We start from the raw sequence: 16,470 nt of genomic DNA on the forward strand, positions 1-16,470 counted from the left end.
TTCATAGCAGGTGATGTAAAAAGGTTTCCCTGAATGTTGAACGAGTGTTCTCTGAACTGAAATCTGGTGTTTTTTTTTCCAAAACCAAAAAGAGGAAAAAAAAAATAGAAAAAAAATTTAAAGGAGGAATCTATGATGCAGCCTTGGTTTTCATTATCTGTCTACCACGACGACGACTACTACAATGCTTGCCTCTTCAGTGTGAAAACAACAGTCCTGTCTACATGCACTTAGTGGGTTCAGCATGGGAAAAAATGCACAAAATAAGCACAAGTTATAAATAACCATAACGTTTTATTACCATTAAGACTAAACTTGTATTGAAAAGATTTTATATAACAAGACAAGAAAAGCAATAGCAAATTTAACTATCAACTAGATTATGCATAGCGAGTAACTGTTTCTATTACCCAGGGAAGAGCATGAACTCTTTTATTTTTTTTGTTTTGTTTTTTGTCTTAAATATATAACCGTACAAAGCACAAACATACTAAAATGATCAGTGCACTGGACGTGGGAGAGTGCTCCCTCAGTCATTTTGTTCCCTTAGCTCTGTTTTGTTTTCCCCAATCTGAATTACATTAAAATAAAGACCCAGTTGTTTTTATTTTTCTACTGTGCAGTAAGAAAAAAAATTCACAACAAACATGACAATATATCAAACAATAGTTCTACACAAGTTACCTTGATACCTCTTTAACTGTCACTTAAATATCATAAGAAAACATTTTAAGACATATACAAACAAAACTAGCCAAGTGTTACAACTTATAATAAATTAACCCAAAGAAAAAATAACTTTATATATATATATTTATATTGTATATACACATACACACACAACAGAATGACACAATAATATGCTTCTTCCCATAGTTTAAGTAAACAAATAAGTAGTCTAGCCAATCTAGCTATATTTGATCTCGGCCATAGGCATCATCACATCGGCGATTAAATAAATAAGTGTTTCAAGCAACATAAACAGTGTTTCAAATGTACCAACACAGCCCAATTCTATCAGCATGGGCTACAAAGTGAATTTGAAAATTCCTTAATGGATTTAAAGCAAATGTATCTTTTGTTTTCCTCTCCTAAACACATTACATTTAACTATGATACTAAGATATGTAAATAATTTCGTAGCACCTACTGCTCAAACTAAGGAAGTTTTAGATCAAAAGGAAAATTAATCTTTTTAATTTTTGTTCTGTTGACATCCCATACTGATGACTTAAAGAAAAACTGTCTTTCAACTCATCTCCTTGCTTTTGGGTTTTGACTGTGGGGAACTGTGGTACCCTGGGTAGAATGAACACTCCTTTCCCCTAGTAATTAATAATTGTTTCTTTTAATTATTATTACATGCTATGAAAAGATATGAAGATCATCTGTTTATAGCCCATCCTTCAAAAAACAGTCTACGAATCCAGTTTAAAACACACATCTTGATCTCTAAAAAGTTACCAGTGCAGTATGAACGTGACAAAGTTGTCAATTTCCCCTAAATTAGCCAGTCAAAATATTTTTTTCTCAAATCCAGATTCTCTTGTAAAAATTCTTTATATTTTATAAAAATAGATTTTTCTTGAAACCCATTTTCAGCAAAGAGACCACCTCTTTGGCAACAATGTTAATGTTATTAAATTGTTAATGTCATCAGGTATCCCCCTTGCCCCTATCCCCTAACAGAAGACTGTTTTAGTTCACATGATATAAAAGAAAAAAGGAAAAATAAAAAAATTTGCAAAAGTTTTTTTTCATTTTTGCATTTTTTATTATTCCTCTTTAATTTGTGTGGGGGTTTTTACCAATCTGATTGGATTGACATTTGGACAAAAAAGAAAAATCATTTTTTTTCTTTCTTTGAATCCCATTGCTTTGTAAAAATTGTTTTTATTTATTTATTTTTTTTGTTTTTTGTTTTTCTTCTTCAAATGAGCGAATGGTCATCTTAAAAAGACCCACCTTCAAGGAAGGTAGTAAAGTTAGCTGGCTGGGTAAAAATCCCTGCCCATCGCTATCTATGTATATTATATTCAACAACGACAGCTATGAAAGAACATTCAATGCATCAAAGGTTTTTTTTTTTTTCTTTTTTTCTAAGCATTATAAAATCCTTTCCTGGTACATCTCAGGATAATCCAATGTTTTAATACTTAGGCAACACTGGCTTATAAAGTCCATGGTTGAATATAAGCCTTGAAAAGTTTGTTTCTCTCTCTTTTGTGTATGTGTGTGTGCGCGCATGTGTTTTGTTCGTATATATTTCTATATATATGTGTTAATAAGTAAGGATGGGAAATTCAGGATTTGTGAGCTTTGTTGGTTTTAAAGGAAACTTGCAACACTCTGTCTCCCAGGCGATACCCGTTCAGGCTGGCGATGGCCATGGCTGCCTCATCATAGTTGGTCATGGTGACAAAGCCGAATCCCTTGCACTTGTTGGTGTTGAAGTCACGGATGACCTTGACATTATTCACTGCACCGAAGGGGCCAAAGAGCTGCCAGAGGACACTCTCGTCAGAATCGGGGGACAGGTTGTAGACAAAGATGCACCAGCCTGTTCCAGTGTGGCCAGGGATGTTCATTCCCACAAGGCTTGTCATTCCATCAATGGTGATCGGGGAGAACCTGGGGGGACAAGCAGAAGGGGGGACTGGTCCAGACATCAGTCTGACCATGGATAACACACAGGTGCACAGACAGACACGGGGCAGAGGGCTGGGTGAGTGAGTGTAGGAGAGTCTTTGGGGTTTAAAAACCAAAATGCAAAAACTAATGTCTGTGGCATTTCTTCTGATTGCAATAGCTTAATGACTGAGGCATGGACATCCCAAAAGAAACTAACAACTATGAGAGATTCCCAAAGCTTCCAGAGTAAGACTCTATCTCACTCTTCTAATCGTAAATGCTTATGGGGGAATCTCACCCTGACTCTAACTACAATAGACCAAGAGCTCTGAGGGGAAGGGGTTCCATTTCATTCATTTTATTGTTCTATTTACTTATTCAATGGAGCATATATGGGAATCTCATTGACATAGTGACACACAGAAAACACTCAACAAATTTTTATTGATTGAATAAGTGAATAGCTGGTTGATGTCAGTGTTTGGGAAATTGTACTCTTCTTTTTTTAAAAGACAGGTTAGAAGATGGCCCTTAGATGGGCTCAATTCTACCATCTTTGACCTACGCTTATCAAAGATTTCATTATTACTGAGGGTGGAGATATGTGAGAATGAACAGATTTGTCATGTTATTAATTAGATGGGTGGCTCATGCTTCACGTAGCATTTATTCAAAAAGGGTTCTCCCAAAACACTTGAGCGATAATAATAAAGATGTATTATTCAGGAGCTGGCACTATGGTATAGTGGGTAAAGCCGATGCCTGAAATGCTGGCATCCCATATGGGCACTGGTTTGAGGCCTGGCTGCTCCACTTCTGATCAAGCTCTCTGCTATGGCCTGGGAAAGAAGTGGAAGATGGCCCAAGTGGGAGACCCGGAATAAGCTCCTGGCTCCTGGCTTCAGATTAGCCCAGCTCCAACTGTTGCAGCCACTTGGGGAGTGAACTATTTGGGGAGTGAAATAGCAGATGAAAGACCTCTCTCTGGCTCTGCCTCTGTCTCTCTGTAACTCTGTCATTCAAATTAATAAATAAATCTCTAAAATAAAGATGTGTCATTCCTTGATACTATATTATCTGGAATTCATTTCTAAAAATCAGTGGAGCAAGATTTAAAGTGGTTTATACACTTATACATCTTGAATCTCCATACATTAGAAAGGCATAAAACTCTTACTTGCCATGTAACAACTACTTTTGTTTTAAGCTTAGAAATCTTTTCGGTTTTTGTGTAATCTTGAAAAGAAAAAAACTCTTGAGATTCTACTCAGTGTCTGATAAAAATAGATGCACATGTGATTTGTGATGAATACATTGATGAAACAATCAAATTAGCAGTGCCTTATAGCAGAACACTATTTGTTAATTTTTTTCATACCAAACTTATACATAGATTTCAGTCCAATACATTGACTATGGGTTGCTTTCATTTGATTGGGTTTTTGGGAGGGTGGGGGTGGGAGAAGGAAAGGAAGGAAAAACTTAGGAAAGTCATGGGGTAAAATATGAGCTAGAAATGTTCTTAAAAACAAGGAAATATTTTTGGAGATTTAAGAGTCCTATTAAATGATAGTTCTATATCTAACTAGAATTTGGACAAGTGGATGCTGAAATGTTCTAAATATAATAACTCAACAGACATTATTTTTGCAGTTATTCACTAAGTCAGTCTTTCTTTTTGCTGAGAAACATATAAGACAACCCCCGCCCCAACACCTCCAAAATCAGTACAGATTCTTAGAAGAGTAAATCCACATATAATTGCTATTTTCTATTTCTAAAGACTGTCTTCTCCATCTTCTCTCCCTCAACTGGATGAATTAATCCTTTTCAGTTTATACACAGAGAACTGTTAATTATTTGTTGTAAGGTCAAAGTCAGGGTTGGCAAAGAGGTTTCAAGAAGAGCCTCCCCTCATTGGTGATGCTACCTGGAGCACTTTGGTAGGAAAGATTCTAGATCCAAATCTGGTTTCAATAGGAAAAGAGAATGCTGTTATCAACTAGTGATGTCTACTCTGGGTAGGGCACTGGAGGAAAGGGCAGCTGTGTCCTCCCTAGTCTCATCTATGTTATACATATCACTGTTTTCATAATATTTGGTGCTACCTCATTAAAGTCAGAAAGGAGTGAAGGGATGGGACGGAGATAGCAAAGATGTAAAATGCCTGAGAATAGGCAAGCAATGTGTTAGATGTGCAGATAATTCACAGTTGTCCTCACTGGTGCTGAGATTGAAATCAGAGAGGCTGGCACTCTGGTACTGAAGTCTGCAGTCAAGTGACTCCATCCATGGTGCACCAGTTTTCAGAGTCTAGGTACTTACCATGCATGGCCAAGTGGCAAAAAAAAATTGCCTAAAATAGGGAGTATGATGCAGACTATTAAAGACCATATCTCGTTCCCTTGACTGTAGGAAGGGGAATTAAAGTGTGCAGCTCGACTGAGCAAGATGATGAAGACACTACGTCCCTAGCAGTGCAGTGGCGCTTATCAAAAGCACATATGGGAATCTCATGGTCACAGAGACATAACACACTCAACTTCCCGAGTTTCAGATTTCACTTTGGGTCTGGAATACCCCTCGACTGCATTCAGAAATCCCTCAAACCTTGACCCTGTTTGAGCCCCCATCCCCACAGAAAGCTTTAAATAAAAGAAACAGCAAGTTTAAAACACACATACATATATAACCAAGGGAGGATTTATAGTAACTGTTAAAACCTGTAACAAAAAGAACCCCTGGTTGAGGTGCACACAGATACACTTCATTCTCAGGATGTGCTCTGAAATGTACACTGAGGTGGGGACTGGAGTCAGAAAGTCATTCACACGTTTATCATGCCTTGGCTAGGGCTGGTAATCCAAAATCTAATTTTTCCACAGAAAATCATAAGATTGTCAAACATGATTAGCAAAATGTTCTAATTTTGATTTGCTAGAATCTGCCCTCTTAACTGAATCTTGGCATTGCTAATGCAAAACAGTTGCTCTGCAACTGTGCAAGATTAGCCAGCAAAGAATAGAAGCCTTCTCCCTTAGGGAAGCCATTCAGAGGACCAGATCATCAAGGGCTTGGTAGCTGTGGCACCTGAACCATAGGAGAAGCCCACCTGCAAATAAAAGAAAAAGTGAAACACACAAATACATTTTGTGTGCCCTAAAAGAAACAAAACCAACTGAGGTCTGAAATTAAAATTAAGAATTTGACATGCTGGTGGAAGAAAAAGGAAGAATTTTTAAAAAAAGTAAAGTTAGTGAATTAAAAAAAAAATCTAGCCCCAGTCTGTGCCAACACGGACATCTGGCAATCTGTGGAGTTTTAATTACCTCTTTACGCCATAGGCCATATTAAGCAAATTGTCCAGCCTGCAAAGAGAAGGAGGGTCTCTGGGTTAATGCCTCACAGATGGCAAGATCGCTCAATGGAACTATTAATAAGAATGCTCCATTTTCAAAGAAGAAAAGCTCAACAACTTTCCCCACTGCTTAGGAGTCTATCCACTGATAGTTTTCCCGTTTCCTGCTTCCAACTGCAAGTAATTCATGTTCAGGTCAATGCTAGAATTTAAAGCAAGTGTCTAATAAATCTCCTTTTCTTTCAAGGTCTGAATTAATCCCACTCCCCCCACCTCTCAGAACATTTGTGTGGATTCGATTTTATATTGTGTGTGAAACTGTTGAGTGGGGCAGTGGTTTCTTAAATTGTTCACCTTTTACTATAATTAGACTTGTGAATAAAGTTCGCTGTCCAGATTAACAATACATATGCACACAATAGGCATCAGAACAGATCTTTTCATTGAGCCTGGATATGTCAACTAAATCTTCTTACCATATACAAATTTAGGTGACAAGGGGAGTTTTTGGGTGAAGATTTAAAAAAAATTAGCTTATTGATTACAGCCCCAAAGCACCTCCCAGCAAACTGCCATTGTGTTATAATCTTCCTCACAATCAGTCCCTTACGTGGGGACAGGCTACTCACACCATGGGGCAGTAGTAACCATAGTTTCCACCATTAGAAGGCTGCTGGAGAGGCTTTTTACATAAATACTGCATGTGCTCTCACACAAAACAAAAATTAGGTGCCCCAGACTCTTCCTGAAGTCATTAACCATTTCAAATTCAAGGGGCTTGGTAGGACACTCAGGAGGTTGTTTTTTCTCCTTATTGAGACCAGATGGACAGCACCATTGCAGATAGGACTTACTATTCTCCCATGTGTAGTGTGACAAGGGGAAAAATCCTTTCACTAAAGAGGAGCTGGCATGTGGGTGGAATAAAATTATTACTTAGAATTCCTTATGAGTAGGTTAGGAATATTATCTGTTGCACAATACAGGCTGGTCAAGGTCATGCTGCCTTCCTGGAGAGACACCTGCCTTTCAGAAACATCCCAGGAGAAAGGAAATGCTCCACAGCGCCAAGGGCTTCCTGAGGCTTGGGTACCAAAGGAAACACTAATAATAAGGCTAGGACAGAATCTTCCTCCTGTCTTCCCACAGTCCCCTGCCTTTATGGAGTAAAGTTAACAGAAAAGAGAGTTTCCTGTCCTGAACCCAACAGTTATCTGCCCAGGAAAAAGAAGACAGGAACAACCACTCCCACTGGCAAAGATCTGCCTCCTGGTTTACTCTTGGACTTCATTAAAAGCCACTGTCCAGCCTTTTGTCTAAGCTGCTGAATAGGGTCACTTATCTGTGATTAACTAATGGAAACTGAACCTTCTTATTTCCTTAAAGGCAGAGATATCTTGTTTCTGCCAAAGATTCTGAAGTAACCACACATTCACAGTTGCTAAGTTGGAAGGGGGCTTGGAAGTGCACTTGGTCCAATCAGCTCATTTCACAGGAACAGAAACTGAGGTCTGGGGAGGAGTTTTGCACAGTGATTCTTGGAGGCATAGGCCTTTAGCCTTGTCCTGTCCTTCAGGGCCATCGGCTTCCCTGGCTGTTACTCTGCTCTGTACCAGTGTAGCAGAGCTCCTTCCTCTGTGGGCATGCCTACCTGAACCTCTGGGCCTGATGGTGAAGTGGGCCTGGGTAGCGCCGGTTGGGAGACTGGTACAGCTGGGAGAGCAGGGCCTGGCTGGACTTCTGGCTGGGGTTGTTGGCAAACTTCACAGTAATCGGTTCTGTAGCACCGCTGGGCTTCTGGCCATTCAGCCCTTTGATGGCTTCTTCTGCTTCAATTCTCTTATCAAAACGGATGAATCCCACCCCTCTAGACACTCCTGAGGAAAGAGAAAGAGACTTTGTCTAAAGTGAACAAACCAAACTGGTAACCATCTCTGTGAACAGAAGGGTGGGGCCCCATGGACATTCAGTGAGGAGTCAGCCCAGTTGTGGGTCTGCTCTTTGATAGGTAAGAACTGCTCTTACTGTTCCCTGCCACCCCCTGCTCCCCTGGTCCTCTACCACTGGCCTAGCTTAGTCCTCATCTCCCTGGAGTTCCCACAATTCAGTTTTTAGTCCACCATCCAGTTTCTACTAGTCCTCCAAAGTGTCCTGCATACCTAGTGATTAGGTTATCTATCTGTAAAGCAAACTCTAACCACATAAACACCATTTTAAAAACATCATCTGACCTCTTTTGTACTTTTCAAACTTTGCATCTATGCAGCATACCTATTGTTTGCTGCCTGTCCCCACCCCCTGTTCCAAATAGAATTACAAACAAAGAATGCTCACAAAATACCCTTCTATGACTCCATGTTGTATACAGATATAGTTCAGATTTTTTGACACAGCATTCAATGCCCCTGGAACTCTGGCTCCAAATCGCTTAGTGAGCCTCACACAAGTCATCCTAAATTGCCTGACATTCATTGAACAATTATGTTCTTCCTTGGCTCCATACCTCAGGATACACTGTCCTTTGATCTAGAATTCTGCCTGATAACTTCAAGCCATCCTCCAAACCCCTGTTCAGACATTGTACCCAAAAAAGGAGCCTTCCCAACAATCCCCATCAGGTATGGCATGTCTTCTCCTGAGCTCTCAGGGGGCACTGGGCAGACCCTAGCAGGCACTTGTCACTGTCTTGTATGGCAATGGACTGTGCCTACTTCATCTTTGGTAGTCACTGTCCCTCGGCACGGTGTCTGTGGTGGCAGAGCTAACTTCGGTGAGGGTCTATCATAGTAACCAAGTGACAAACACATACTAAACACATACTAAACTACTCTGAGGTAGTGAGTTCAAATTCAGAGTAGGCAAAACACCTTGTCATGCAAAATGCAATCCAGGGTACCTTTCAATTCTTATTGAGAGCTAGTGGTTATCTTTCTTTATTATGGACAAAGAACCACAGTAGGATCTGGAGATCTGGGGTTCATAACTCCCGCACTGCTACTAGCTACCTGGTGGGAAGTCAGAAACTCCCTCTTCAGATCTGTTTTCTTATCTGTGACATGAAGCAGGTGAAAGTTCCTTCTAAGTCTAGAATGCTATGAATTGGAGCTTAAGCTATACATGCAGGTTCCTCTCACGTGCAGCAGTAACATTACTGGTTGAGAGCTGAAAGAGATTTTGAAGGTCACACAGTCCCACTCTTAGTCAGTTGCCCAGATCCTCTTTACAACCCTGCCAAGCAGTTTAGCTGCTGCTGGAACAGTTCCCACGATGGGGAACTTCTACCTCCCAAGATGGCCCATTTTAAATGTGGGCCATTGACTGGTAAGAAGCTGTTCTCTCAAGTCAGATTACTGCCTATTCACGACCCACCTCCTTTATCTTTACCACTCATTAGTTTGCTCCTATGGGGAACATGGGAATAGGGCACTGGCTGATGACATTGAGACACAAGGAAATAAATTACAAAGAAACACTTAACCTGTGACTTGATCAACCAGGATTCGTGAGGTGATGATGCGGCCATATTGCGAGAAAAGCTGCTCCAGTTCCTTCTGGGTCATGGTTTTGGGAAGGCCGCTAACATAGAGGTTAGCATCCCTGATTGAGGCAGAACTTGGGCGGGCATATGAGACCTATGGAAAGGCAAGAAGAGCTAAATCCATTACAGGTAATCACCTTCAGAGTACAGACTGAGTCAACAACCAGGATGACAGCCCCTTGTCTATCATTACAATTCACAGTGTCAGTCTAAATCATTCGGTGGTTCAGATTTTTAGCTACTCTTGTAATAGTAATGAGAACCAGGAGAACAGCAATAGAGGAACAAAAGGAGAGTTGACGATAACTTAAAACAAATGTACAGATAAGGGTCTCTAAGTGCAGAACAAAATAGCTACTGTATGGCAGCTGTTAAATGCAGAACTACCCACGCATGGAGTTCTGAAGATTTCCCTCCTGGATGTGGGTGTATAGATGATTTACTGTATCCAACACATAATAATCTTTGAATAAACCAAAAAAAAAAAATTCTGCTCTGCACATTTCTCTCCTGGCGACCCTCCCTACCCCCATCTCCTTGTTGAACATATAAAAGCCATCAGGTTCTCTACAAGATTCTTTATGTCCTATCCTTTGTGTTGCTACAATCTGTTCCTGCAAGGTCTGCTCTTGCTGAATGACAAAGTGCTGGTGAAATGGGGCTGAATGAACATCTGCTTGCAAAACTGGATATGTGACCTTGTGGTCACATCTGCAAGGATCAGTTGCCTCTAACATTGAGGCAGGGCAGATTAAACCACAACAAACAAAATGGGGGCACAGTGGACGGGAGGGAGGGGAAGGGCAGTGGGAGAGAGAAGAGAGCCTCATCAATGGTTATAATAAATGTGACTTTATAAATTTGTCCTCCCAGATCTCTCAACTGCTTTTTTTTTCCTCAAAAAAGCTAACACAGAAGTGTAAACAGATCTGAAAATCCATCTGCAAGAAGCCAAATCTGTAGCAGTACACATAAGCAAAGCAAACCCCAGCAGTCATTAATTTTAGACTTTCATTTACTTATTTATTTATTTTTTTACAGAAAACAACATCAGACATTTGAAATATAATTTACAGCTAGTCTAACAAAAGCACTTTGCTGCTACAGCTATTTCGGGGGCAGTTATGGCTCAGAATAGATGAAAAGAGTCGTCTCAGAACACACCTGACAATGTTGCACAGGGAGGGACCATGTGCCTGAGCATTCTTCAGTTGAGTTTTATTTAATCTATATAACTGATTCATAGGACCTGCTAAGACAATAGGGGTGAGAGTGCGTCCACACCCACATGTGTGGAAAATGAATCACACATGGACTTTTGACACTAAGAACTAAATCTCCTACAGCAAAGCGAACCATGCTTCTCAGACCTTCAGGGGAGAGAGCGGGTCCAGGAAAGAGGATAACAGATGAGCAGGCCCCTTACCATGGCACTCTCTCCCTTTCTGTGACAGAGATGCCAGGTCCCTTTGTGGGTTCCACAACTAAAAATAGATGTTGACTCAACAGATAAAATGATGTGAGTGACTAATCTGCTTTGCTGGCCTCCTACTGATGGAGCAAGGCAGCTACCTATAAGGTCTACATCTTCTGGAAACTCTTGGGCAACCTGGGATGCCTCTGTAGGCTCCTTTCCGGCATATGGCTGGGAGGTAGAGGGGGCTTCACATGGAAGGTCCCTGAGTGTGCATTTTGGGCATGAGGGCTGAAGGACCAAGAGTCCCATATGACTTTCTGGACAGGGCTTCACTCCCCCAGAAAGTTCTACCCTTGCTTTAAGGGACAGTCTTTCAGGTTATAACTCAGCAGAGTGATCTTTCAGGCTGCAGGAGGGACTAGTAGGGAGATGGAAATAAAAACATCACAGTGATATGTGCATGGTAATGAGGGTCACCCCTATCTCACTCTTACCAATCACTGACACATTAATTATCTGAATGACATTTCTGCTCCCTGAAAACACAATCTGCCACAGGGAAAACTTCTTCTACCTCCTTGCTCTGGTCCAAATCTTACTCATCTTAAGTGCTCAGCTCAAACGCATATTATCTAGATAGCCTTCTCTGACCTCAACACCTTCTAAAAACCTCCCGAGCATGGCACTCAATGAACCGCAGTACTTAACCTGTTTTGAGTACTTAACCTGATCTCCTTGAGTTTGTGGTGTGTGTGTGTTATTCATCTCTGTGGCTCTAGCTCAAGGACTAACACCTGCTGGGTGCTCAACATCTACTGAAAAAAAAAAAAAAAAAACAAACCCACAGCTCATGATAAATGATGCTGATATTAATGGCTCACTGGGGTTAACTATAACTTCCTTCACTAATGTGGATGACTAACACTAATAGTCAAGCACCAGAATCACAGTTTTGTTTTCCCACTAAGAGAGAAGGGGAGGGGCCGGTACTGTGGCAAAGCAGGTAAAGTCACCACCTGCAGTGCTGGCATCCCAAATGGGTGCCGTTTCCAGTGCTGGCTGCTCCACTTCCAATCCAGCTCTCTTCTATGGCCTGGGAAAATAGTAGAAGATACCCGAAGTGCTTGGGCCCCTGCACCCGTGTGGGAGACCTGGAAGAAGCTCCTGGCTCCTGGCTTCGGATTGTCCCAGTTCCAGCCATTGCAGCCATTTGGGGAGTAAACCAGTGAATGGAAGACCTCTCTTTCTCTCTCTCTTTCTCTTTGCCTCTGCTTCTTTGTAACTCTGCCTTTCAAATAAATAAATAACTCTTTTAAAAAAAGAGAGAGAGAGAGAAGGAGAGAGGTTTCCTATTTTCTAATGTCTGGGTTTGAAAGGACTGAAAGGAGATTATTGTAGGACTAGACATCACTTACAGCCCCTTCTCTCAGCAAACATTTCCTAAAGATCTACAGTGCTGTCTCTTGGGAGACCAGAAAAGGCACAGTCTTGGGACCCGTGCTGTGGCACACCAGGTTAGGCTGCCGATTGCAACAACAGCATCCCATATGTGAGTATGAGTATCCAGTTCACTGCTATTGCACCTGGTAAGGCAGCAGAAGGCCTCTGACCCCAAGTGGGAGACCCAGAAGGAGTTCCAGGCTCCTGGCTTGGGCCTGGTCTAGCCCTGACCATTGTGGCCATTTGAAGAGTGAACAAATCAGATACACTTGGATGGAGTATGTTTCCCTCCCTCTGTCTCTCTCCCCATCTTTCTCTGTCACTCTTTCAAGTAAATAAAATAAATCTTAAAAGAAAAAAAGAAAATGTACAGTCTCTTGTGCTGAAGGACCTCCAAATCCAATGGGGACGACAGTCAACATACATATACATATGAGTTGAATGGGGGAATGGATGGGTAAGCACACAGACCTATTCCACAGTGCCACAGATGTATGCTCTGCCAGGGCCATGTATGGGAGTGACTGAATCACAGAAGAGGGACAGACACATCAAGGGTTAAAAGGGCTATAAAAAACAGAGTTGAAGTGAGACTAGTTGTAAGACAAGGATGGGGGAGTCAGTGAAGGATGGCATGATAATAGTCCTCCGTTTCTGAGGACAAATGAGGTGTTGACAGTCAAGGACTTAGTGTAGTGCCTGGCACCAATAATAAATGCACGGTGGATAGTAATGATCTTGATTCCCATTAATTCTGGACAGCCAGAGATGGGATAAAGACGGGAGCAAGCTAAGGTCAGACTCTGCTAGGGAAAAGGAGCTGGTATTGGAAAGTCAATGACACAACCAAAACTAATTCTCCCAAAGATGATTCTGACAGAGGCAGATTTTTAGTCAGCATGAATCACTGCAACAGGGACTGGTGTTCTTACATGGCGTATTAAGCTGCTGCCTGTGATGCTAACATTTCATATGAGGACCAGTTTGAGCCCCAGGATGGTCCACTTTGGTTCTAGCTCCCTGTTAATGCACCTGGGAAAGCAGTGGAAGATGACCTGAGTACGTGGTACCCTGTCATCCATGTGGGAGACCTGGATGGAGTTCCAGGCTCTAGGCTTCAGCTTGGTCTGGCCCTGGCCATTTCAGTCATTTGGAGAGTGAATCAGCAGGTGTCTCTCTCTCTCCCTTCCCTCAGTCCTCCCTGTATTTCTGACTTTTGAATACATAGATAAATCTTTTAAAAAATTAAGAATCTCTATAAAAGATCTCCAGAAACAGACTCCAACCAAAGAAGAGCAACAAAGCCCAAAGGTAAGCAGCACTTCACTCATTGTTGACTATGTCTAATTTCTGCTTAGTTTCTCTCCTCTATTTGGAATCTTAAGTCATTGCTCTCTTGGTCCTTGGTCTGGGAAACCTATAAGGGTAGGTGTGGGCAGAAATGACAGGAAAAGGACCTTCTTACATTCAATATCCAAATGCTCATCCCAGTATTCAAAATTTTCAAGTATCCACATATAGTTATTAAATTATTAAGGAATGACTATAGGTATCAGGCTCAAATATTTCTATATAATTGCCAACTTTCAACTCCTACAAAGGGTCAGGTATTATTTGCCTGTTCATCCCCTATCCTTGTTCCCAAGCCAGTGGTTAGAGCCTGGGACTCCTGACACTGAAGCCAGTTCCCTGGTGCCTCAGACCATCAGGATTCTGCTCATTTCATTCATCCAGAATCTCTGAAGACAAGATTGGCATTTCTAGGCCAACATTGTTCCTGTTCTGGAATAGGGTAAGAGCTGGGAGTAAAGATACCTCTTCTGTCTCTGGGTAAGGGTGGCCCAAAGGCACCTGATTGTGAATGTCTGACTTTACAGATGATCTTGACAGGAGACATAAAAATCCTCCAACCACCTCAACTCTCCTTATCCCTGGTGGTTTGTAGTGCCTCCCTTCCACATCTATAAGGATAACACTGTAACAAAATGCTTATTTGTCCTGACTATGGGTGGGGCTCTAGTACTCATTAGCTGTGCGGTCTTAGGTAAATAATTTGATCTTAGTAAGCTTCAATTTCTTTGCTGGTAAAAAGGAGAGCAATTCTCTTTTGATGGGTAAATGTAAAGAATTGAGATACTGTATTTAATGTGTCTACCACATATCTAGAACTTAGTAGATACTTAGTAAATAATATCATTTGATGAGTCATAAATTTTGTGACCCAGCTTGGAAATCTAGGTCCCACTAAGACATACTCTCCAATTTTACCAAACAGGCAAACATCAGGAACACTACCAATGAATGCTTGTAGAAGCACTGTCACCCTATATACCCTTGTGGAGTCTGGATCATCTTTTACCACTGCATGGCCATGAGTTTCCTCTAATACATCCCCACAAATCCCACTGCTTCACATCCACAAAGTACTTTGCGTCTTCCAAAGCAAGTTCCTAATGCTGCTCTCAGTGATCTCACCAAGGTGGGTAAAGCAGGCATTGCTACTCATCACAGAGGGCAGCAGGAACAGGGCAAGTGCTGCCTCTTCCAACATAGCATTCACAGGCTCCTTTGTTTGTAGCCAAGGCTCAAGCTGGGCAGGGTGGAAGGAACAGCATAGCCTGGGAAAAAATGTTTCCTGAACCATGCAGCAACACCTTATCCCTTGTCTGATCTGCCATAATTCAGAAAAGGCATCGGCCTCCCAGGCAGGAAGCCGGCAGCACAGGAGCTTCACATGCCCATTTCCTTTACTGAAGCCTCCATTCATAGCAGTCACTCCACCTACCTAGGAAGAGTGGATAAAGGAACGGAAAGACTAGGCGTCCATTCCAGGCCCTAAGTTCTATAGAGGCAGGCCCTGTTCGCAGGTGGTGGGAGTAAGGTGTAGAATGAGGTCCACAGCACCTTTGAGAGGTTATGTCAGTCTGTTGAAGTGTAGGAGTCAGTGTTAGGAAGTCCACTTTGTCCATGTAACACACTCAGGCCTTAATCCATAATGAAGACAACCTGAAGATTCCATACACTTTTCTTATTTCTTTTACCTCTCAGATGGTTAAGAATTTGGGGGTGGAAAACAGTGATGTCATTTGTTAGGCCCCTTTTGATTACAGTGACATGGCCTTTATCTTTCACTGGATGTTTTCATAATCTAGGCATTCTATTTACAAAACTGTTAATTTCTACAACCATGCTTCATGGTAAGAGAAGATAAAGGTGACACAGGGTGACTACGATGACCCCAGGACAAAGTACTATCCCAGATGTGGTGTGAAGGTGGTCTCAAGAATTCAGGGAAGGACCCATGATAGCTGGACAACCACCTTACACATTTCCAAGCAATGCAGAGAGCTCACTACCTCCGGAGGCATCCTACACTATGATTTGTTATCACTGAGTGCTAGAAGGTTCTTTCTTTGACTAAGTTCAGATCTTTCTCCTCTGTAGCTTCCATCCTCCTCCTATTTCCATTCTAGCTCCACACCCAGGAACAGCCTCCCTGTCCTCATCACCCTTTATCCTGCGGGTCTCACTGACAGGAGCTAGTTATAGTATTAGCTAACTGGATTTTCAGACAGGTCACTTCAAAGAAGTTCTTCTATATCTTCATGTTAGCTGGAATGCAGCACCTGCTCTTGGATGGAACAGTTAATCCTTATCCCTTACTAGCTGTGTGACCTGGGGTAAGTTCGTTAAATTTATGAGCTGTATTACTTGAACAACATAGTTTAGAAGCTCTCCGATAGAGCCGTTGGAGGGTTAAATAAGCACACGCACGTTAAGATTCTTAGGCACAATGCCTCACACACAGTAAGTGCACAACAAACAGCAGCTTTGATACAACTGCTGTGTAATTAGGCCTTATGCTAGACACCAGGGGTGTGGAGAGGAATACAACAGTCCCTGACATGTAGGACAATTAGTCTAGCAGAGAAGACACACATATAAAGCAACCCTTTCAAAAGATCAGGCTGCAGATTTTCCCCAATCTGTTTTAACACCCTATTCTCTGAGTGAATACAAACTCCCCAGAGCAGACAGGTCCCTGGGGAACATTCACTCCAAAGAGACCAGGAGAGTGGCAGCAGA

At 41.8% G+C, this 16,470-nt stretch overlaps 1 protein-coding gene across 15 annotated transcripts in view; it reads right to left on the minus strand.

Moving 5' to 3' along the window:
- Positions 1–274: 274 nt before the first annotated feature.
- The window catches only part of ELAVL4 (ELAV like RNA binding protein 4), a 170,292-nt gene continuing 154,096 nt past the window's right edge, over positions 275–16,470 (minus strand). For 11 of the 15 annotated variants that reach the window (XM_008265276.4, XM_008265279.4, XM_051857796.2 and 8 more), the window contains 4 exons: positions 9,468–9,621; positions 7,641–7,866; positions 5,961–5,999; positions 275–2,673 (listed from right to left, as the gene is read on the minus strand). In XM_008265276.4, the coding sequence (XP_008263498.1) occupies positions 2,304–2,673; positions 5,961–5,999; positions 7,641–7,866; positions 9,468–9,621 (789 nt within the window). In that variant the 3' untranslated portion in view covers positions 275–2,303. The remainder of the gene's footprint in view (positions 2,674–5,960; positions 6,000–7,640; positions 7,867–9,467; positions 9,622–16,470) is intronic. The other 4 variants (XM_051857797.2, XM_070078547.1, XM_008265274.4 and 1 more) reach the window with 2 other exon arrangements.

This window comes from Oryctolagus cuniculus, chromosome 7 (assembly GCF_964237555.1).
Source record: "Oryctolagus cuniculus chromosome 7, mOryCun1.1, whole genome shotgun sequence".
Taxonomy (NCBI): domain Eukaryota; kingdom Metazoa; phylum Chordata; class Mammalia; order Lagomorpha; family Leporidae; genus Oryctolagus; species Oryctolagus cuniculus.